The 24,073-nt window shown below is 43.8% G+C and overlaps 2 protein-coding genes across 7 annotated transcripts in view; one reads left to right on the plus strand and one right to left on the minus strand.

The window, feature by feature from the left end:
- The window catches only part of LOC109881147 (phosphatidylinositol 4-phosphate 5-kinase type-1 beta-like), an 82,596-nt gene extending 80,216 nt beyond the window's left edge, over positions 1–2,380 (plus strand). Inside the window, exon 15 of the mRNA XM_020473305.2 lies at positions 1,111–2,380. Within this exon, the coding sequence (XP_020328894.1) occupies positions 1,111–1,113 (3 nt within the window). The 3' untranslated portion in view covers positions 1,114–2,380. The remainder of the gene's footprint in view (positions 1–1,110) is intronic.
- A 96-nt stretch (positions 2,381–2,476) lies between these two features.
- cert1 (ceramide transporter 1) overlaps positions 2,477–24,073 on the minus strand; it is a 35,226-nt gene continuing 13,629 nt past the window's right edge. The window contains exons 4-18 of one of the 6 annotated variants that reach the window (XM_020473290.2): positions 18,179–18,286; positions 16,998–17,136; positions 16,717–16,800; positions 15,077–15,234; positions 7,829–7,921; positions 7,448–7,534; positions 7,096–7,182; positions 6,436–6,513; positions 5,564–5,659; positions 5,059–5,191; positions 4,867–4,937; positions 4,629–4,757; positions 4,355–4,484; positions 3,950–4,086; positions 2,477–3,640 (exon numbers count right to left, since the gene is read on the minus strand). In XM_020473290.2, the coding sequence (XP_020328879.1) occupies positions 3,959–4,086; positions 4,355–4,484; positions 4,629–4,757; positions 4,867–4,937; positions 5,059–5,191; positions 5,564–5,659; positions 6,436–6,513; positions 7,096–7,182; positions 7,448–7,534; positions 7,829–7,921; positions 15,077–15,234; positions 16,717–16,800; positions 16,998–17,136; positions 18,179–18,286 (1,521 nt within the window). In that variant the 3' untranslated portion in view covers positions 2,477–3,640; positions 3,950–3,958. Of the gene's footprint in view, positions 3,641–3,949; positions 4,087–4,354; positions 4,485–4,628; positions 4,758–4,866; positions 4,938–5,058; positions 5,192–5,563; positions 5,660–6,435; positions 6,514–7,095; positions 7,183–7,447; positions 7,535–7,828; positions 7,922–15,076; positions 15,235–16,716; positions 16,804–16,997; positions 17,137–18,178; positions 18,287–24,073 lie in introns of all 6 variants that reach the window. The other 5 variants (XM_020473282.2, XM_020473276.2, XM_020473295.2 and 2 more) reach the window with 5 other exon arrangements.

Genomic DNA, 24,073 nt, shown 5'->3' on the forward strand with positions numbered 1-24,073 from the left:
GCAGGTTTTGGAGTATTTGTATTCTTTACAGGCTTCCTTATTTTCCCTCTGTATTTTTTGTTTGTATTGTGGAGTAACTACAATTATCTCCTATCACTACCATTTAAACTCTGCAACTGTTTTAAAATCACCAATGGCCTCATGGTGAAATCCCTGAGTGGTTTCCGTCCTCTCTGGCAACTTCGTTAGGAAGGGCGAATGTATCTTTGCAGTGTATTGATACATCATCCAGAGTGTAATTAATAACTGCACCGTGCTCAAAGGGATATTCGATATCTGCATTTTTTTATCACTAATCTACTAATAGGTGCCCTTCTTTGCAAACCATTCCAAACCCTCCCTGGCCTTTGTGGCTGAATCTATGCTTGAAATCCACTGCTCGACTGAGGGACTTTACAATTATCTGTATGTGTGGGGGTATAAAGATGGGGTAGTCATTTATAAATAATTGTTAAACAGTATTATTTTAGACAAGAGTCCATGCAATTATTATGTAACTTGTTAAGAACATTTTTACTTATTTAGTTTTGACATAGGGGTTGAATGCTTATTGACTCAAGACATATCAGCTGTTGAATACATTTGTAAACATTTCTAAAAAGATAATTCCACTTTGACATTATGGGGTATTGTGTGTAGGTCAGTAACACAACATTTCTATTTAATACATATCAGGCTGTAACAACAACATGTGGATAAAGTCAAGGGGTGTGATTACTTTCTGAAGGCACCTTATCCTGATTGCCAAGTCACTTTTACCCCTACCTACATACATATTACCTCAACTAACTCGTACCCCTGCACATTGACTGATCTGTTCCTAAATCAAATACCCAGAGGTTTTCCTTGTATTCAGCCTCGTTATTTGTGTTACTATTTACTTTTTTAATTTAGAAAATGTCTCTTACCATCTCTGCATTAGTGGGAAAGGGCTTGTATGTGAACACCAGTTGTATTCGGCGCATGTGACAAATCAAATTCGATTTGGCCCTCCAGGACTGAAGATGCTGAAGATGCTCACCCCTGCCTTAGGAACAGATATGTCAAGGGGATATAATGAGCTGTATTTGTAGTATTTACTCACACTGCACTTTCTCTCTTGTGTTTCAGTGAAAGGGGAAGCTTACAGACAACCATTTCCTCCACCATTTTACTTTTGTCAATCATCTGACAATCGCTACACTCCATTGGACAGGGCTCCTTTGACTCCACCCCCAGCGCTGCTAGATCCACTCTGTCACCAAAACAAAGGACTGGGATGCTCACATCTGATAGGCTGATGGACTGAAACAAGACACCAATGAAATCAGTGATTGACATCCATTGGAATTACACGACATTCCATAATTAATGTGATCAATTTCAGACCCAACTGCTTCTTAGAGCATGTCAGAGAAGTCCCTTTTCTTTTTGTAGAATAGTCCTTTTTCCATGGCCTATAAATTCATATATATATTTAGAAAAAGTATAGAAAAACATTTCTTTGAATGTTTTAATTTTCCTACGGACCAGAAGTGACTCTTTAAAGTTATAGCACTTGCTTTGTAGTAGCTGGTTGGATGAACGTTTACAGTGACAACAGCATCTTGGCCGTTGCAAAAGTGTGATGGTGTCATGGAAAACAAGACCAATATGGACGAGCCTGGACTCATTATGCTGTAAATGGAACTGATACATTCTGAAACCGCCAAGGCCAAACTCTAAAGACTCATTGGCTGCTATGTTGAAGGTAGCCAGCCAACCAACCATCTTGCTATGAAGTCCTGTCTGATTGGAATGAAGTAAAGGAGCAGTTTGAAGGCCTGCTGTTGACCTGAGATAGGGTCAGTGTTTCTGGGTCTCCAGCTCCATGGAGGAGGGTGATATGCACTCGTTCCTGACAAAATGGCACTTTGGATGTTAGTTTTGAATACTGTATGTAAGAACTATTTTTCTTGAATGTTGGGTTTAAGTGATCACCAAACCTAAACACAGTTTTGGATCGGTGGAATATGCACATTTTTACATTAAGTACACCTATGTATGTCATTGCTAAGTACGTGGGTAGATGCACAGACAATGAAGGACTACAGTAGATTGTTTTTGATGCACAGAGACTAGTTTTATGGGGAAGGGGTGTCATGGCTGAGGATTTTCTTTGATACTGAACAAGCGTGTCCTTTATTGCTAAGCAGCAGTTGGCCTCCATTTTAGACTGAAGCTGGTACATGACCTCACCCTGAAGACCATATCAAACTGTCTCTCTGAATTCCATGATCACGCGGTTTTGAGACCATAATTTATTACATAAATCTCAAATATACGGTTTGCTGAAGAGAAATATTTTAATCCTTGAATGTAAAGACACTCCTAAAATAAATAAAAATGCTTGTCTCTCACATTTCCTATTCATTCATGTAGAACGCAAGAGGTAGAGGGACACATCCACACCAAACCCCTGCTCATTTGCTAGTGTAAAGTACAAATGCAAGTCAGCTCATTTCTGTAGTGTAGCGATTTTAATTTATCGAACATTGTCCAATTGCATTATTTAGTGCAAATAACACTTAAGAGGACTTAGAAATATACAAAGTGTGCCAATTCTTTATATAGAACATTCAAGACAAATGTATTCTTCAGCTGATGCTGTTTCCCCATGGATTATGAGAAGCTGATTGGAGGATTCTGTCCTCAGCTTTACAGACTTTGTACAATCTTGTGTGAAATATTTAGTGTCTCAATCTAAAAGCACATCTGGTCATATTATACTGTAGTAGATAGATTTGTCGGGATGTGAAATGTCATGTATAAACGGCCATCCCAACAACCTCATCTCCCCTGTCCCAAAAGCCTTTGAAGCCAATGACGAGGTCCATCTGAACACCCAATGCTGTGGCACAACATATATCAGCCATATAAGCTGTATGTTACTTGGACAAAACATAGTGAGAGGGAGGGGGCAACCAACACTTGATAGTGTTGCTGGGTCACATTCAACAGATTGAAGTAATCTGTTCCATCCATACTGTCAAATCAAAGACCCTATGACAATAGAGACTTGTTCTTCCAATTCCAGGTTGCCTTAAGTCAATTCACATACACTGGTAAACTAATTCTCAGCCTCTGTATAATACATCACATCCATAGTGCTCCTTTACAGCTATAATGATCTACAAAAAGAGTGTACAAAGCTTTGGACTCCCTCCCCCCATCAGACCACAGGTTATCACTAGAGGGAGAGGAGAAGGTTAGCCATACTTTGCCTCAACACTCTCTCTACTCAGTTTCCTTCTTTGTAGTGAAATTAACAGCATGAAAAGACGCTGTGATAATCAGTGATTAAAGCAAATGAAAAAGTATAATTGGAAATTATTTACAAAACAATTTACAAAAAGATTGGTTCTGTCGTTTCAGAAATTCTTGAATTTATATACAAACACATCCATGGACAGTTTAACAATGTTTTTGTGGCTCAGGTGGCTAGCAACTACTGATGGATTAAAGCCCTAAATCAGTCTGATACGATTGGAACATTCTGGATGATTTGTAAAGAAATTCCAGTTGACAGATGAATGGGTAATGCAGTCTGTGGGAGCCCATTGAATGATGGGAAATGTAGCCATATCTCTTCAGGACAAAAAGGTGTTTCGCCTTCCAACACCTGAGAGAAGACAAGGAGAAAGAAAGTTACCAAAAAAAAAGAGGGAAAATCCACTCAAACTATTTTTTTTTAATGATTCATGGTGGTGACACTTCATCTTAAACGTGACATGCAACAGTGGACTAATGAGAAAAGAAATACTAAAAAGATTTTTTTTGTTGATTTTCCCTTTAAATATGGCACACAATGAAAGACAACCTCAACTGATTTATTCATTTGACATGTGTGGTAAAGAGTAATTCAATGTCTATGATCTATATAGAAGGCTTGTGGCTGTGAGGATACGAGGGGGGTTGAGTTAGGTATTACCGGTGAGATTTAGAAGAGGATAGGTTTTCCGCTGGTCTTCTCCTGGACATAGCCGGTGAAGCGTTTGAGGAACTTGGGGTATTCTCTCTTGGCCACGGCTCTAAGGACTGAGGCAGGGGCCCAGCCTCCAGGGTTCACTAGGGAAAAATCAACCTCTCGGTCAATACATAGCTACAAACAGTAAGCCTGCATGGAGTGATAGAATCACTATATTCAACATTTAACTCTCATTCTCCATCCACACAAAGCTCTGCCATAAAAGCAGCTTAGCTGGGTTCCATTATGTCAAATAAGGAACATAATGGAAGAAGATTTTTATATCGGTGGATAAAGTCAACTTGACCAGGCGTATAAGGACAACCACCATGTGGGGACATGAAAAAGGTATTGAGCTGCTGTACTCACCGTTGGCCACATACGTGATCTTACAGAGGACGTTGTCCCTGCTGATCTCTTTGTTGCCCTCTGGAGGACTCACCAGGGTCTGGCAGATCATGGCCACGTTGATTTTGGCACGGATACACCGGTTGGTGGGCTACACAACGAAAAGGGAGTTGATGAAAAGGTAAGAGGAGAGCGGAAGACACTTCTTTACCCCTTCCAATGCGACATCAATCCCTAGCATCAGATGTTAAGAACATGTATGACAACAATCCCTGGGTGTGTCTGTGGAACTCACCTGGGCATTGTCGTGATCTACAGAGAAGTTGCAGACCAGCCACGTGTCTGGGTCATTCTCATTGGTCGCCAGGATTTTCCTGATAGCTGATAGGTAGAGGACATCCCTCTGAGAGGCAGGCCATACTCTCTGAAACACAACCATTGGCTGTCAGTCAAAGGTGACCTGTCCAAAGACAACACACCTGTACGAGAGCCTGACCGCCTACAGTGAACCTGAAGAACCAGAGGTATATTACCTTGTGTGTCTGGTAGACTATAACAGCATTGTCTGAGAGAGTCTCCACCACGTTAAAGTTTTCAATGGTGGCTGGAAGAGAAATGGAGCAAGACAGGACAAAAACAACAATTCAAGACGTTGTGTGCAAATTAAGAAAACAAAAAGATGCTAATCTATGAAGTTAATCTGATGATGAAAGAGGCAGACTCACTCTCCCAGTCGTTGCGTACGTCTGTGTCCCAGAAGTAGTGGCACAACTCGTGTCCGGTCACACCCTTCACTGCATGGGTGGCTTTCAGAGGGTCCAGAACGATGCCATTCTCCTCCACCTCTCTCCTGTACACCTGAGATAGCACACAGTCACTGACAGTAGCCATGTTGGACCCATACACACCGACAGTAGCCATGTTGGACCCATACACACCGACAGTAGCCATGTTGGACCCATACACACCGACAGTAGCCATGTTGGACCCATACACACCGACAGTAGCCATGTTGGACCCATACACACCGACAGTAGCCATGTTGGACCCATACACACCGACAGTAGCCATATTGGACCCATACACACCGACAGTAGCCATATTGGACCCATACACACCGACAGTAGCCATATTGGACCCATACACACACATCACTGTTCACGGTATGAGTGAGCGGGTAGGTAGTCTGTAGGTAGTCTTCTATACTAGGCATGCAGGGGGCAGCCTCACCTTCATCTCGCCCTCCTCCACCACCAGCTGCCAGTTGGCGTCGCCACCCATGTCCTGCAGGGAGTAGGTCATGTGATTCTGAACCACGTCCTCCACCTGAGACAGACAGTCAGACGTCAGATGTAGCGGGCCTGCAGTCACTGCGGTGTAGCAGTCTCTGCCTGAACTACATGCCACTACTAGAGAGACAGTATCACCGGGAGGGAGAAGACAAGGTACAGGACATACAGACAGCACACTTGATGCTCACATTGCTGGGGTCCATGCCTGATCATGCAGTGAATGAGGGAGCGAGGGAGGAAGAGGGAGCGAGGGAGGGAGGAAGAGGGAGCGAGGGAGGGAGGAAGAGGGAGCGAGGGAGGGAGGAAGAGGGGGCGAGGGAGGGGTAACTACAGGAATCCAGTCGTGCATTGCAATCGCTGAGCTCAGATGGTGGTCAGGGGGCGTGGCCGTAGCTCTACACTCCCTCTCATGCTAGACACAATTCAATCCATATCATTGTGTGATGACGAGGCCCTTTCTCAACGTTTTCGTGAATCTAAGCTGCCCTGTAGCTCAGCTTGCCTACACTGATAACAGATGTCTTCTAATCATTTTGCAAAAGGAATGAACATGGATTCGTCAAGGACAACCCTGGACAGTGTGAAGACAGATCTCGGGGATGGGGGGGGGAAACACACTGAAATGCATCAGAAAGATGGAACGAGACAACGAGTTGAAGAACAGGTCATCAGTCATTGTAAAAGCTATGTAGACAGTACAGTGTGTATTAGAGCTCCTAGTCATTCCCATGCAGCCAGTCTGTCAGTAGAGGGCAGTGTGCATCCCCAGGGGGCTGGTGACACGCTAGCGGTGCTCAACACATACAGTACCTGTGCGCTGAATCTGTGAACATCATCTGAGGCACTGACTAATTCAATGGAGGACAGGGAGGAAGAGTAGCTATGGGGCTACGCAGCAGAGGAAGAGGAGTGGAGAGAAAGTGTGATGGGAGAGAGAGAGAAAACAGAGGAAAGGAGAGAGGGGAAAAGGGGAGAAAGAAAGAGGAGAGAAATAAAGAGGTGAGGGGGAGAAAGAGGAGAGAAAAAACATCCAGGTAATGAGACCCAGGATGCCGCCACACGTGAAAGACGAGCAGAGAGGGTTTATACCACCCTTCACTACATGAGAGGGTTACCCAAAACAAACTAAATCAATACGAGAGGTCAATAGAAAGCGTAAAACAACCTGTCTGGAGAGTAGAGGAAATCCCACACAAACACCACCAGAGAAAGGCCCAGTAAGAAAACCCATGTTGGAAAACGTATCAAACCAACACACACACACACACACGATCTCAGATGTCTCTCTATGTGGCCTACAGAGGAGAAGACGCCAATAGCCATGTACTGGCAGGCCTGTTACAGTGAAACAGCTTCATAGTGAGAGGGAAGAATGTCAGAGACAAACCATATCAACTGAACAGACTTGACTGTGCTAAATGCACTGGTGACACGCTGTCATATTTAGTTGGTCTGTGTGTGCGCGAGTACCTGTTTGGCAAAGCGGTGTGTTCCGATGACGGAGTATGCGTCTCCAGGGGGGACGGGGGTCAGTCTGGGTATCCTCACCTTCTCTGACTGACATGGAGAAGGAACACACAACCAGACATCAACACCACATTCCTCTCAGAATGCTCAGGTTGTCCAATTTAAAATAGAATTTACACACAATTATTTTTTTTTATTATTATTTTTTAATCGCTCACACCTTTAGGTCCAACATCTACATGCTAGATCTGAAAGGAAAGGATTTCTCTGCAGTAGGAAAGGTGGACAACCCACCATATTGCTTTTCCCTCTAGAGGCTGCTCAGATCTACACAGAATGTAGAAGTGTAACCTACCTGTTCCTCTATCTTGTCTTGTCTGTCCAGGGCAGCTTCCACCGCATCAAAGAACTCCTCCTCATTGATGAGGCTGTTAGGACCCTCCTGTAGAAACACCACAGTCAGAAAGACGTACTGCTTCCAGGTCAGGGTGTAGCATCTAGTAGCCAAATCAATCTCATGCAACAGGGATCAATGCCCCGCAATCGGACGGAGAAATACCTATGACTAATACAATGTCAAAACCATGAGCCGCAATATGTCCATTTTCTAGTCTAGTATCTATACTGATGAGCCAGTGGTAAAACATGACTAAGATCACTCATATGGTTCCAGTATACATCACTACAGGTGGAAGTATCAAGAGTGTCGGCAGTTTGAAAGGTTTGGAATTATTACCTCGTAGTCGGGGCCTCCGTAGTGAGATTTCTTCTTCAGTTCACTCAAGGCCGACTTGTAGGCATCCTCCACCCTCCTCCTCTTCTCCAGCTCCTACACACACACACACACACACACACCACACACCACACACTTCAACTGGAAGGAACACTGTTCTTGTAGAGCATGCGTTTATGGTAGGATCTCTCGCTAGTTTAAAATGAAACATAAAAAGGTAGTTATCAAGCTGGTTAAAAAGCCCATAATCAACCACAGTTGTCAATGCCAACAACCCTGTACTTTCAGAGGATGAACAGAAAATAAGAGTTGCTGGAGATAATCTTACACTGATCTTAAAACAGTCTAGTTCACAAAAGAGTTCTCTATCCTGACCCCGTTGGTGTGTTCTCTCTGTACATCAGCACACTGTGATCCAGGCCTACATACCAGCCAGCCAACGCCTGGGAGTTTATTTCTGCTCAAACTGGTTTAACCTCCAGTCTCAAGCTCCACCACAGGCAAGTAAAACTGACTCAAGACAAGAGAGTCTCGCCTTTGTCTGGCAACCCCTGAGACGAGCTCACTGTGCCCCATCTATGTGTACTAAACCTGGCCGACCGGCCTGAGAACCTGTCACAAGGAGTGTGGAGAGAGAGAGAGAGAGAGAGAGAGAGGAGCGCAAAGTGTTACGAGATGGACCACAACAGTACTGATTCATCTCTACCCCAGGTCCATTACATACTGTACTGACGAAGGATAGAAAGAACGTGTACCTTCGGAATGAAGATCTCCACCTCGAAACGAACAGATCTGTCAAACTAGTGAATAAACCCCATTGTCATACACTACCACTTTGTAACAATTGCAAATACATACAAATACAACTCCAAATAGACTAGAATAGTGGAGGGAAGGAGTAGAGCAGTTAGTTCTGGTTCTATGTTCCATTTCGAGTGTATTCCGATCCACTGTGGAGTGTAGTAACCATAGCAGAGACCTAGGCCCACACCTACTGTAAAGAAGAAGCTGCATGTCTGTAGTGGGATCCATCTCCGGCCATCGTATTTCAGGAAGTCGGCCCCCAAGCGTAACGAGGGCTTCCAGGAAGACAGACTGTACCAAGACGTCCGAACAGTCATCCTACTACGAAGTCCAGTCTGTGTGTTGGTGTGTGTCCCGTCCTGTGACGCTCTCTCTCTGATCCACATGGGTTACGCTCAAGACACACACCCGGCCACGCTAGTGTCAATCCGGTAGCATCAGCCAACTGCAGCCTGTTCCTACCTTTTTTGGGGGTTGGGCAACTTGCCTTGGGAATAAGATGGAAGAACTGGTTTTTCGACAGCTGAGCAGGGTGAGGATGTGGAGCTTTGTCATGCGCCTGATGCATAGTAGGGGGCGGATACCAACAGACTACAGTATCTACAAACTCCAATCTAAATTCTTAATCCATTCATATCCCCATTAAAACCTTACTTTACAGAAATGCAGCCAGGGCTCCAGACTTAACGTTTTAAGAGTCGCAGCGCACCGATAATGACCCGAGTCTCATAACGTACCTGCATTCCGTACAGAACCAGGCTAGTAATGACTAGCCAAATTTCAAGTTAACATGCCCTCGCAGTGCTCGACATTCAGGTAAATTTGCCAGTGGCACATTGGACCAATTCCAATTGAAAGCTACCGGCCCGAATGACAAGAATACGTTATCTTTAATTTGTGGGCTGAAAAAGTAGCCTAAAGCCTTTAATGACCTACCATCCATACACAAATAATTACGTTTTATTATGACAATATCATATTTACATTGATTGTCTGGAGGGAAGAAATGAAACTGTTGCGCCATCTCATAAAGGTTGTTACTTGTTAGAGATTCTGAACAGTCACTACAGTCACTAGTCACTACAGTCACTAGTCACTACAGTGCCCTATAAAATCACTTTCATGTTTCGGCCAATTCAGTTTTCCCAGTTTAATTTTCCCTGTGAGTTGAGATGTTTTCACTCTCAAATAACTTTTTGTTTTTCAACAAATGTGATGTTCTAAGTCCACAACAATCCTTAAACCACCTCAGGAGACCAATTTAGAGGTCTGGGAACATCATTTTTTTTGGGGGGGGGGGTATAGTTAAAATAATATAACATTTGAATTTTAAGCCCTTTAAATTGAGCGCCTAGGAAGATACCATTATGTTTGGCTACTAGTGTTTTGTACTGTATAGTGTAGGCTACATGTGATGGCAGAGTTTACTAAACAAATGCCCCGTGATTGATACAAATCACCATGATATCATTCACTTTGCAGGCAACATTTAACTGAGAAAACCTTAAGAAATGTTCATTCAAACAGGGCATGATGACTGAATTGTGCATCGCAAAGATTCAACCAAGACTTTTTGAATACCTGGTCTGCATACCCATCGTTACACACCCATTGCTGTTTGAATACATCTTGATAATAACATTTTAAAAAGTTAAATGTGAACCAAAAACTAAATGCGACCAGCTACATTTTCTTCACTGACACCCAAGCGACCAATGTCGCACTGCCAAGGCAAATGCTCAAAATTTGTGTTTTTGTCGCAGTTTTGAGCCCTGGCAGCTGAAGGGTGGTTTATTTCATGCAATGTCTAAATAAACAGTCAAACTCTACCTTCAGAAGCAGGAGTGTCTTGAAAGGTGTTTAACAAGTGCCTTCACTACAAAGTGCTTTCAGAAAGAATGTCAACCTGGCCATGTTTCGGTCATTCAACAGATCACATGAGAGCCTAATAGAATGTAAATCCACCATGATCTCCCCTGAAAAGTTGAATTCTTTACAAATGATCTACTTGCCTATTATTACATAGCTTCTGCGTGTAAATCAGCTAGAAAGATGTGTCGGCATCGAGTAATTGTCTCTGGCCCCCTCCCAGTTAGGGGGAGTGATGAGCTCTACAGCAGAGTCTCACAACTCAATCGCTGGTTGAAAACTGTTTTCTGCCCCTCCCAAAAGATAGAATTTGTAGATAATTGGCCCTCTTTCTGGGACTCACCCACAAACAGGACCAAGCCTGACCTGCTGAGGAGTGACGGACTCCATCCTAGCTGGAGGGGTGCTCTCATCTTATCTACCAACATAGACAGGGCTCTAACTCCTCTAGGTCCACAATGAAATAGGGTGCAGGCCAGGCAGCAGGCTGTTGGCCAGCCTGCCAGCATAGCGGAGTCTGCCACTAGCATAGTCAGTGTAGTCAGCTCAGCTATCACCATTGAGACCGTGTCTGTGCCTCGACCTGGGTTGGGCAAAACTAAACATGGCGGTGTTCGCCTTAGCAATCTCACTAGGATAAAAGACCACCTCCATTCCTGTCAGTATTGAAAGAGATCATGATACCTCACATCTCAAAATAGGGCTACTTAATGTTAGATCCATTACTTCAAAGGCAATTATTGTCAATGAACTAATCACTGATCATAATCTTGATGTGATTGGCCTGACTGAAACATGGCTTAAGCCTGATGAATTTACTGTGTTAAATGAGGCCTCACCTCCTGGCTACACTAGTGACCATATCCCCCGTGCATCCCGCAAAGGCGGAGGTGTTGCTAACATTTACGATAGCAAATTGTAAATGTACAAAATGTACAACATTGTAAATGTACAAAAAAAAAAAAGACGTTTTCGTCTTTTGAGCTTCTAGTCATGAAATCTATGCAGCCTACTCAATCACTTTTTATAGCTACTGTTTACAGGCCTCCTGGGCCATATACAGTGTTCCTCACTGAATTCCTATCGGACCTTGTAGTCATAGCAGATAATATTCTAATCTTTGGTGACTTTAATATTCACATGGAAAAGTCCACAGACCCACTCCAAAAGGCTTTCGGAGCCATCATCGACTCAGTGGGTTTTGTCCAACATGTCTCTGGACCCTGTCACAGTCATATCTGGACCTAGTTTTGTCCCATGGAATAAATGTTGTGGATCTTAATGTTTTTCCTCATAATCCTGGACTATCGGACCACCATTTTATTACGTTTGCAATTGCAACAAATAATCCGCTCAGACCCCAACCAAGGAACATCAAAAGTCGTGCTATAAATTCACAGACTACACAAAGATTCCTTGATGTCCTTCCAGATTCCCTCTGTCTACCCAAGGACGCCAGAGGACAAAAATCAGTTAACCACCTAACTGAGGAACTCAATTTAACCTTGCGCAATACCCTAGATGCAGTTGCACCCCTAAAAACTAAAAACATTTCTCATAAGAAACTAGCTCCCTGGTACACAGAAAATACCCGAGCTCTGAAGCAAGCTTCCAGAAAATTGGAACGGAAATGGCGCCACACCAAACTGGAAGTCTTCCGACTAGCTTGGAAAGACAGTACCGTGCAGTATCGAAGAGCCCTTACTGCTGCTCGATCATCCTATTTTTCAAACTTAATTGAGGAAAATAAGAACAATCCGAAATTCCTTTTTGATACTGTCGCAAAGCTAACTAAAAAGCAGCATTCCCCAAGAGAGGATGGCTTTCACTTTAGCAGTGATAAATTCATGAACTTCTTTGAGGAAAAGATTATGATTATTAGAAAGCAAATTACAGACTCCTCTTTAAATCTGCGTATTCCTTCAAAGCTCAGTTGTCCTGAGTCTGCACAACTCTCCCAGGACCTAGGATCAAGAGAGACGCTCAAGTGTTTTAGTAATACATCTCTTGACACAATGATGAAAATAATCATGGCCTCTAAACCTTCAAGCTGCATACTGGACCCTATTCCAACTAAACTACTGAAAGAGCTGCTTCCTGTGCTTGGCCCTCCTATGTTGAACATAATAAACGGCTCTCTATCCACCGGATGTGTACCAAACTCACTAAAAGTGGCAGTAATAAAGCCTCTCTTGAAAAAGCCAAACCTTGATCCAGAAAATATAAAAAACTATCGGCCTATATCGAATCTTCCATTCCTCTCAAAAATTTTAGAAAAGGCTGTTGCGCAGCAACTTACTGCCTTCCTGAAGACAAACAATGTATACGAAATGCTTCAGTCTGGTTTTAGACCCCATCATAGCACTGAGACGGCACTTGTGAAGGTTGTAAATGACATTTTAATGGCATCGGACCGAGGCTCTGCATCTGTCCTCGTGCTCCTAGACCTTAGTGCTGCTTTTGATACCATCGATCACCACATTCTTTTGGAGAGATTGGAAACCCAAATTGGTCTACACGGACAAGTTCTGGCCTGGTTTAGATCTTATCTGTCGGAAAGATATCAGTTTGTCTCTGTGAATGGTTTGTCCTCTGACAAATCAACTGTAAATTTCGGTGTTCCTCAAGGTTCCGTTATAGGACCACTATTGTTTTCACTATATATTTTACCTCTTGGGGATGTTATTCGAAAACATAATGTTAACTTTCACTGCTATGCGGATGACACACAGCTGTACATTTCAATGAAACATGGTGAAGCCCCAAAATTGCCCTTTTTTCCCATCTACGTAACATTGCAAAAATCAGAAACTTTCTATCCAAAAATGATGCAGAAAAATTAATCCATGCTTTTGTCACTTCTAGGTTAGACTACTGCAATGCTCTACTTTCCGGCTACCCGGATAAAGCACTAAATAAACTTCAGTTGGTGCTAAATACGGCTGCTAGAATCCTGACTAGAACCAAAACATTTGATCATATTACTCCAGTGCTAGCCTCTCTACACTGGCTTCCTGTCAAAGCAAGGGCTGATTTCAAGGTTTTACTGCTAACCTACAAAGCATTACATGGGCTTGCTCCTACCCATCTCTCTGATTTGGTCCTGCCGTACATACCTACACGTACGCTGCGGTCACAAGACGCAGGCCTCCTAATTGTCCCTAGAATTTCTAAGCAAACAGCTGGAGGCAGGGCTTTCTCCTATAGAGCTCCATTTTTATGGAACGGTCTGCCTACCCATGTCAGAGACGCAAACTCGGTCTCAACATTTAAGTCTTTACTGAAGACTCATCTCTTCAGTGGGTCATATGATTGAGTGTAGTCTGGCCCAGGAGTGGGAAGGTGAACGGAAAGGCTCTGGAGAAACGAACCGCCCTTGCTGTCTCTGCCTGGCCGGTTCCCCTCTTTCCACTGGGATTCTCTGCCTCTAACCCTATTACAGGGGCTGAGTCACTGGCTTACTGGGGCCCTCTCATGCCGTCCCTGGAAGGGGTGCGTCACCTGAGTGGGTTGATTCACTGATGTGGTCATCCTGTCTGGGTTGGCGCCCCCCCTTGGGTTGTGCCATGGCGGAGATCTTTGTGGGCTATACTCGGCCCTGTCTCAGGATGGTAAGTTGGTGGTTGAAGATATCCCTCTAGTGGTGTGGGGGCTGTGCTTTGGCAAAGTGGGTGGGGTTATATCCTTCCTGTTTGGCCCTGTCCGGGGGTGTCCTCGGATGGGTCCACAGTGTCTCCTGACCCCTCCTGTCTCAGCCTCCAGTATTTATGCTGCAGTAGTTTATTTGTCAGGGGGCTGGGGTCAGTTTGTTATATCTGGAGTACTTCTCCTGTCCTATTCGGTGTCCTATGTGAATCTAAGTGTGCGTTCTCTAATTCTCTCCTTCTCTCTCTCGGAGGACCTGAGCCCTAGGACCATGCCTCAGGATTACCTGACATGATGACTCCTTGCTGTCCCCAGTCCATCTGACTGTGCTGCTGCTCCAGTTTCAACTGTTCTGCCTTATTATTATACGACCATGCTGGTAATTTATGAACATTTGAACATCTTGGCCATGTTCTGTTATAATCTCCACCCGGCACAGCCAGAAGAGGACTGGCCACCCCACATAGCCTGGTTCCTCTCTAGGTTTCTTCCTAGGTTTTGGCCTTTCTAGGGAGTTTTTCCTAGCCACCGTGCTTCTACACCTGCATTGCTTGCTGTTTGGGGTTTTAGGCTGGGTTTCTGTACAGCACTTTGAGATATCAGCTGATGTACGAAGGGCTATATAAATAAATTTGATTTGATTGCACAACAGTGTGGCCTATCTCGGCTGTTTGGGGCATTGACAGGATCCACCAATCCCATCCAGTTACATGAACCTTGGCATGAGTGGTGTACGGTCTGCTCACTGGCTAAAACCATAAACACACCATTCCACTTCTATTTTACCCGCCAGGTTGATTGACAATGCATAATCTTCTGCAACAACAACCTGACTGGGGAAGAGTTTCCATGGGAGGTGAGGGGTTGAATTCTTCCAGTGACCTTGGCTAAAGAAGACGTGATTGGCTGTGGAAGCAGTAGGCTGTGACATACCTTGTCCAGCCTCTTCTGCCAGCTGTCCTCCCTCTTCACCATGAGCTCGATGCAGTGGGACAGGGTAGACAGGATCCCAGCTGTAGTGGCCTTAAACGTGATGGCCTCGCCCTTAAAGTCGATCCCATTCATGCCCTTAGGACTGGCAGGGAGAAACACTGAGAACAAAAAGGGAGCGAGAGACTGTTAGATGGAGAGAAAAAAAATACCTGATAAATATTTCGATGCACAACACGCAAATTCTACACAAACACACATTTGGGACGAGAACACGGTCATCCACAGTGCAGCACCCCTAGAGCTATTTAGGGGTCAAGAGCCTTCCTCAAAGGAACTGCTATGAGTAGTAGCAACTCCAGTAGTAATTACTATAAGGGTGATTATATACACCAGGTAGTTTGGGTCCTGATTGGCTGGAAGCTGTAGTATATCAGGCAACATACTCTGGGTATGATGCAAAACTACTTGTTTACATTGGTAACCAGTTTATAATAGCAGTAAGGTACCTCAGAGTTGATGGTATATGGCCAATATACCACGGCTAAGGGCTATATCCAGGCACTCCGTGTTGCGTCGTGCATAAGAATCCCCCTTAGCCGTGGTATATTGGCCATATACAGTGCATTTGAAAGTATTCAGGCCCCTTCACTTTTTGTTATGTTACAGCCTTATTCTAAAATTGATTAAATTGTCGTCTTTTCTCATCAATCTACACAATGACAAAGCAAAAACCAGTTTTCTAGAAATATTACATTTACATAATTATTCAGACCCTTTACTATGTACTTTGTTGAAGCACCTTTGGCAGTGATTACAACCTCAAGTCTTCTTGGGTATGACGCTACAAGCTTGGCACACCTGTATTTGGGGAGTTTCTCCCATTCTTCACTGCAGATCCTCTCAAGCTTTGTCAGGCTGGATGGGGAGTGTCGCTGCACAGCTATTTTCAGGTCTCTCCAGAGATGTTCGACCAGGTTCAAGTCTGGGCTCAGGCTGAGCCACTCAAGGACATTCAGAGACTTGTCCTAAAGCCACTCCTGTGTTGTCTTGGCTATGTGCTTAGGGAGTTGTTGGAAGGTGAACCTTTGCCACTGTTTGAGATTCTGAGCGCTCTGGAGCAGGTTTTCATCAAGTATCTCTCTGTACTTTGCTCTGTTAATCTTTCCCTCTATCCTGACGAGTCTCCCAGTCCCTGCCTCTGAAATACATCCTCACAGCATGGTGCTGCCACCACCACGCTTCACCGTAACGATGATGCCAGGTTTCCTCCAGACGTGACACTTGGCATTCAGGCCAATCTTGGTTTCATCAGAACAGAGAATCTTGTTTCTCATGGTCAGAGTCCTTTAGGTGCCTCTTGGCAAACTCCAAGGATGCACTTGAGCTCAATTTGTGTAAATAAAGTATCCGTTTTTAATTTTTAATAAAATGTGCAAAAATGTCTAAAAACTTGTTTTTCCACTTGGTCATTATGCGGTATTGTGTGTAGATTTGTAAGGGAAAAAATGTATCATTTTTAGAATAAGGTTGTAACGTAACAAAATGTGGAAAAAGTCAAGGTGCCCGAATACTTTCCAAATGCACTGTCCCCCCCCCCCCCCCCCATGGGCCTTATTGCTTAAACCTACACTGTTACTCACACTTCTCTTTGCTGCCGTTGTTGTTGTGAAGGCAGTCGCCATTGGGACGCGTGCTTGTGGGAAAGTCATCTTCATCCTCCTCCACTACTGGAAACGACAAACAAGAGTCCATCACTGATCTACCTCCTGGGGAACCACTAGGTGTGGTATTTACACCATTGAAATACAGATCAAATGCATCTCTGACAGAGGCAGTTGTAATGGCCAGTTCAAGTACAAGAGTCCAAATGGAACTTTAAAATGATTATTCAGCAGACGTTTCTTGTCAAATCCATTTGTACCTTTGTCTCTCTGGAACTCGTCCTTGGAGACGCCGTCTGCGCAGCCGTCAAAATACTTCTGCAGTGTGTCCACCTGTCTGCACAGGATGTCTCTGAACGTCTCCATCTCCGCCAGCTTCTCCCGCAGGCTGTGGCCCTTCTGGTCCAACACCACACACAAACAAACACAGGGGTTCACCGTTACATGTGAAAATAATTCAACAATCATGCATTGGGAATGAAGACGACGTCAGGGTTTTCTAATCCTGGTCCCAGTTCTTCAAAAATGGTCTAAAATCGGATTTCGGCAATTGTATAGGATTAAATGTTAGAACTGGGTTTCCAAACTGAAAAAGGAGATTCGGATCCTTCGGATAGGGATTCAGTAATCCAATTAGACCTTTAAATCAGGATCAAATGTTGTTTGAGTTTTTCAATTCTCAAGGGTAGTGATTAGAATAGTTTTGATGCTAAAAATCTGGATTATCTCGATCCCATTGGAAGGGTGGATTCAGAAAGGTGACAGGCTCTACAACCAAGAAATGTCAAATGTAACTAGGTGAGGTTTTACAAAAACGTTCTTATAATTTAAAAACCAAAAGGTTCATTATGTTCAATTGACGGCAGTATAGGCATGTGATCAGTTTTTATATTGAGAAGTGTCAAATAAATGCATCCACATACTTATAGGTGATATACAGGCTCTATTATTTGTAATTAAGGTAGCTTTATTCATGTAGTTTACTCATCTCTGTTTCCCTATGACAGTGTAGAAGTTCAACCACAACCTGTCCAGTAGATTGTAAAGTGTGGGTGTATTCAAAGCACTGGGGGGAAAAAAACGGATTCTGTGATCTTGATATTGTGGTATCTGGATCAGAATGATTTTATCAGTTCATTTTTTTATGATAAACTTGCAATTTTTTTTTACAAAAAATAGCTAGATGGATCTGATCCGGGATAGCAAAAAAGGAGGATGACAGAATCCGGATCAATCTGATCCGATTAAAACGTTTTGACAAACTGGGCCCAGGGGACCCAAAAGGGGTGTACATTTTAGCCCCCCCCCAGCACTATACACCTGATCCTGGGCAAAAAGTAAAATGTGCCCCCCTTTGGGTCCCCAGGACCAGGATTAAGAAACACTGGCCTAGACCTTTCCAGGGGCTGTAATATCAAACAGTGTTGTGGTGGTAGTTTACCTTGAAGGAGGAGGTGGAGGTGGCGGAGAAGCCACTGGCAGCGGACGTGAGAGACAGCATGGAACCATGACGCCTCAGACTGGACTCTGAACCATACCCCGACTCCACCTGGAGAAAGGGAGGGAGGGAGGGATAGGATAACACCTCAGATCAGTCTGCATAGTAATGAGAAACAACATACCCCCAGCCAAAGAAATAGACACAGAGTGGAGTAAATCAAACCCAGAGAAACAGGATGTGTACAGAGAGAATTAGGCCTATATGAAAGAAGGGGGGACAGGAATACTGACTATGCCTAACCCATGTGACCCAATAGGTTTGGAGCAGGGTTTCCGTCAGGAAAATTTGGCGCAGGACAACATGACCGGCAAGATTTTCATTTACCAGACATTTCAGAAATTGACCAGACATCCATATGCATTGGGTGCGTAACGCATTAGGGTGTCCACCTACGGTGCTCAAAATCACATTTAGATTATTGGAATTCATTTGAAACAGAATAGAAATGAGCCTGTAAAGTTAGAATGATGTTCTTATACCAAGATGACTGATTTTATTGAAAAGCAAAACATTTCCTGTTATGTCTTCATTCCTGCTATAAATAATAAATCATAAAAAATAAAATAAAAACATTTAGCCAAGAAGAACCACTCACCTACACAGTAATAAAACAAAGTCAAAATATAATAATATAACTTACAAACGACGTGTCCTATGGGCTATTTGTATGAATGTTTTATTAATAAATAAAACAGCTGTTTTAAAAACTAGGCCGCTCTAATTTAATTTAGCCCCGGCATGAACATTTTAAATTAGGTCTAATAAATCAAACACCGCTGTCTACAAACACCAGGGCCAGCAGGCAGGTCACGGCTAGAAGGGATACAGCTTGTCAAATTAACGTCTGATTTGACTTTTCGTAACAGGTTAGGAGAATTAACGTATAAGGTTAGGAAGATTAGGTTAAGGTTAGGAAAAAGGGTTAGGGTTACCTAAAATGCCCAAAAATTATTTACATTTTTTTTTGGGTGGGGGGTATGTTAATTTGACAAAAGCTGGAATCCCTTCTACCCATGACCGGGTCAGCCCTGCCCCTCTCCCGCTGTGATTCAGCACTACAGCAGTGGAAAGAGGACACTCTAGGAGGCCTCGAAATAAAGAAATTATTAAACTGATGTTCGACATGCAAATTCGATATGTAAACAAATTTTTTTTAAGGCTGGTTCATTGAAAGAAAGCTAATTTTACAATGCTCCCTGTAAAACGAGGCCCACGCCATGCATTTATGAAAGCACTTCAAATTATATCTCACTCTTTTTATAGTTCTACTGGATGATGTTAAATGTTCATTGTAATTTGAACTGTGTGAGCTACGTGGATTATTGATAACTCTGTTTCCTACTATAAGCGGTTGGCTGCCTAGTGATTGCTACACAAACTAATGTAAATAGTTGGCAGCGATGTTTCGTTTCCAATTGAATAAGCTCAACTGAAATCAACCATTAAGCATGGTACACACATTACTACTCTAGTTGATCAATCCATTCCAAATCTTTATACTACACATGACACGGGCGGCAGCAGAATTACTAGGACCGGGCCTGACAAACAACAATTTGCCTCTAGTTTACTTGCGTTTGCAGCAGAGTGAGCAGCTGCTGTTGGGAAGTCAAAACTGTCCAACTCCTTGGAGAAGCTTGCGATGAGCATCAGCCTCCTTACTTTGTGCTCAAGAAGGCACGAACTGGAGGCCATCTGTTTTGGAGAACGAAGCCCCTCTTGGCGGGCACACTGGAAAAGGGGATAGGCCTAATCAACACAATCTTTGCCAAAGTTGCCCAGTCTGGTAAACACAGCTGAAGCCCCTTATGACAACCGCAAGTGTTTTACGTGAGGAAAAATAGAAAAACACATTTCCAAGCAGCTTGAGGATTAATTAGCCTATGAAGTATATGTCTTTGAAGTTGATATTTCAGTTAATGAATAAAAATAATTTTTGCAATGGATATTATCATCTTCATGGCTGGCAAAAATTGTACTTACATTTTTTTAATTTATTTTTTATTTTTTTAAATAATAAATCGGCTTTTCATTTTTATTTTCTTACATTTACCGGCTAAATGGAAACCCTGGTTTGGAGGCCTATAGGAGGCTTGTCCAGGTGCATTGTATGCCTTGACGAGGAAGATATGACACACACCTCAAGTTTTTCCTGTTTGTACCACTTTCAACGGTCACCAACCAGTCGATCCGTTACACTCATCAACAGTCAGGATGCAACATGTTAACACCTGTCCTGACTAGAGACTAGGAGCACAGTTCAGCTCGGTGGAGTGAAGAGCAGAATAATAGCACTTCAACTACTTAATTCCTCTCTGCTGTGATATTAAGTCTTCTTCTACTCTGCTCCCAACCCCTTGTTTGTTTGTGAAAAGCACAAGGTCAGTCAGCCAGAGTAGAACACCCCATTAGCTATTTTAGGGGTTAATTACCTTGCTCAAGGGCACAACGGCAGGAGATGGTAACCTGCAGTATTCAAATTCACTTAGAAACTAACTTCTACTGAGAAAAAAAAGACATGTGTAAAACAAAAGGCTAGGAGCTAGGCATTCAACATTCCCTTATCCACATGTATCTATTAGATTTACAATTAGCCATATATATATCTACAAAAATGACATAAAAAGAACAGACACAAGGCATTCTCTCAACGATAAACCCATTCAGTTTCAAGACTAGTTTTGCATCAACCACAGCCCTCCCCCTTTACACGATGACTATACACACAGGGACCAATGAGACAAAGTGCTTGATAATGAGGAGTAGCATGCAGCAGGCTAGCATAGCATACCAACACCAATTTACAGTCGGTCCGTGGTCAATCATTGAAGCTAGTAGCTCGTGCTGTGGCTAGCGCGCTAGCATGCTAACATCACACATAGTAAGTGCATGTGAAGAAGAGAGGAGACCGTTTTGGATCTGAAGAAACCATCATGCTGACAAAGCTCCATTGAAGTTATTGATTGATTGGCTGGCAGCATGCCCTCCATCGTGCTAAAGGCAAGCCCACCATTCTGCCATTCCAGCAGCCAAAGCAGAACAGGACTCTTCTGCTGCAGTTGTCCTGCCGGCCGGCCGGCCTCATCACGGCCTCCCGCCTGCTGCACCTTCCCACAACACTCCCACTCTGCCTGCTATTCCCAGGATGTAATCCAGTATTCCCAGACAGTCTCACTGTGGCACAGAGAGGAAGAGGAGGAAGAGATAAAGATGAGAAAAGCAGCAGCAGCGGCTCACCTCATGGAGCAGGAACAAAGGCTGCAGTTGTCCTTCAAAGGCAGACAGAGAGAGCAGCGAGAGACCAGCCATGCCCAGATTGTTGTATGAGTGAGAGAGGAGCGGATGTCGATGATGGCCAATTGTCCGGGAGAAGAACAAAAACCATTGCCAAATAATGCTTTTTAGCGTATTTATTGATGGAAATGCATTTGACTGGTCATGCTTATCGGTCTCTAGGTTCATTTGCATTATTTAGTGGAATGAAGTTGGCAGGGGTACAGTATATTAGTTATGCATCGTATATATCACACCCGTACAGCATGTACAATGAGCCTTTTGAGTGGAAAATGGGTCAGACAGGTGAGCCACTGCTACAGCAAACGGAAGGCAGGCTTCATCAGCGCGTCACACGCCACTTGGCAATGAGCTGGAGGCCGTATGCATTTTGAAAACATGCACTTAAAATAGTTTGAAACCTTTTTACTACATCCATATTTTACTACATATTATAAAAAGGCATGTCTCAACTTGCTTCAGAGTAGCCAAGCCAAAAATCAGCCCATAGGCACAATCCCAGACATATTAGGAACCCATGCAAAGTTGATGCGTATTACAACTCCCCTCTTTCTAAAACTATAATGGATATTTGCATCTCTGTCACAAGAAACCGTTTGCAGGTGCGGTGCGCTTTTGACAAGGTATTTTGCAGTTAATTGCATTAATGGAACGAACAGTTGCATGTAGCCTACTGAAGTACAGCTCATTGCAGTTCTTCTAACGTCAATGAATAATATTTTAAGCTAAACATTCTGATCTGTTGTATCAGATTTTTTTTTTTTATGTAACCTAGTATTAGTGGTTGTATGAATTTGTGATCCATCATTCCACAACTGTCCCAGAATCTGTTTGGAGTAAGTCATTTCTTTGTCGACAAGCTGACCAATAGAATAGGTCAACTATTCTACCATGGGGAATAGTAGATTTACATAGGCTGGTTATTCAGCGGTTCGTTATTGGTCTTGTTGGCTGAGGAAAAGTACATGTGGACAGTTATTTTCAAAGTGCACATCAGAGTTCGGTAAGGACCGCACATCTCTGCATGTTCTGTTAATATTAATTACCATCATCTAAATGTGATTCCTGTCATTCTGAGCATCGTAGGTGGACAACCTAATAAGGTTATGCATTCAATGCATATGGGCCCGGTTCATTTCTCAAAATGTCTTGGTGAGAACAGCAGCATCCACCTGGAGCTCAGTTTTAATTCCCTTCCCTCCCTCCAACTACAAGTCTTCCCCCCTCCCCTCCCTCCAACTACAAGTCTTTCCCCCTTCCTCATTTTCCTCCAACTACAAGTCCCCCCCCCCTCCAACTACAAGTCTCCCCCCTCCAACTACAAGTCTTCCCCCCCCCTCCCTTTCCTCCAACTACAAGTCTCCCCCCTCTAACTACAAGTCTTTCCCCCCCTCCCTTTCTTCCAACTACAAGTCTCCCCCCTCCCTTTCTTCCAACTACAAGTCTCCCCCCCCTCCCTTTCCTCCAACTACAAGTCTCCCCCCCTTCAACTACAAGTCTCCCCCCCCTTTCCTCCAACTACAAGTCTCCCCCCTCCAACTACAAGTCTTTCCCCCCCTCCCTTTCTTCCAACTACAAGTCTCCCCCCCTCCCTTTCTTCCAACTACAAGTCTCCCCCCCTCCCTTTCCTCCAATTATAAGTCTCCCCCCCTTCAACTACAAGTCTCCCCCCCCCCTTTCCTCCAACTACAAGTCTCCCCCCTCCCCCAACTACAAGTCTCCCCCCCCCTTTCCTCCAACTACAAGTCTCCCCCCTCCCCCAACTACAAGTCTCCCCCCTCCCCCAACTACAAGTCTCCCCCCTCCCCCAACTACAAGTCTCCCCCCCTCCCCCTTTTCTCCAACTACTAGTCTTCTCCCCTTCCCTCTGTCTTTCTCCTTCTTTCCAGTCTGCTTGTTATGCTTCCTCTGGGGCAGGACTGTGCAAACAACCAGTCTAGAGGGGTGTTGAGTTTCCCCACCCTTTCCACACCCTATTCAGTGCCTGCAAATGGAATAGTCCTGTCTGAGCCGAGCAGTGCTTTCACGAAGTGTAGCGTTGACTACGTTGTGTGCGGTACCACTTGATATCTGCGATTGTGTCGGATGGCTGACTACAACACATGCATTATTCATCAAGAGCTGCAATTCAGAGTAGTAAAACACCTGTCCAGGACCACACACAGCTTTACTGCTACGCAAATTAAAAGTGCTTAAAAATAAAAAAAAATTGACCAAATTTGAAAGATGCGACCAGAAGAGTTGAACAATGTCCATGTTAACAACTAAGGGTATAGGCCCTAGAAGTATAGTCAAATTAAGGACTTAACCCAACTCTTCTGTTGAAGTACTGTGTTGTAATACAACATGACTCACAGGGACAATGACTGAGTGGTCTCTGTAGGTCATTTAGTTAGTCATCATCCCAAATGACTCGTGTCACCACTTCCAAGGCGCTCCCACAAAGCAAACACCTCGTATTAGCCCCCACCCACCGGAGAAGCTGACACAGCGCAACAACCCTTTTAAAATGGCTTTCTAGTATCTGTTTCAATATATGAC

This window comes from Oncorhynchus kisutch, linkage group LG3 (assembly GCF_002021735.2).
Source record: "Oncorhynchus kisutch isolate 150728-3 linkage group LG3, Okis_V2, whole genome shotgun sequence".
Taxonomy (NCBI): Eukaryota; Metazoa; Chordata; class Actinopteri; order Salmoniformes; family Salmonidae; genus Oncorhynchus; species Oncorhynchus kisutch.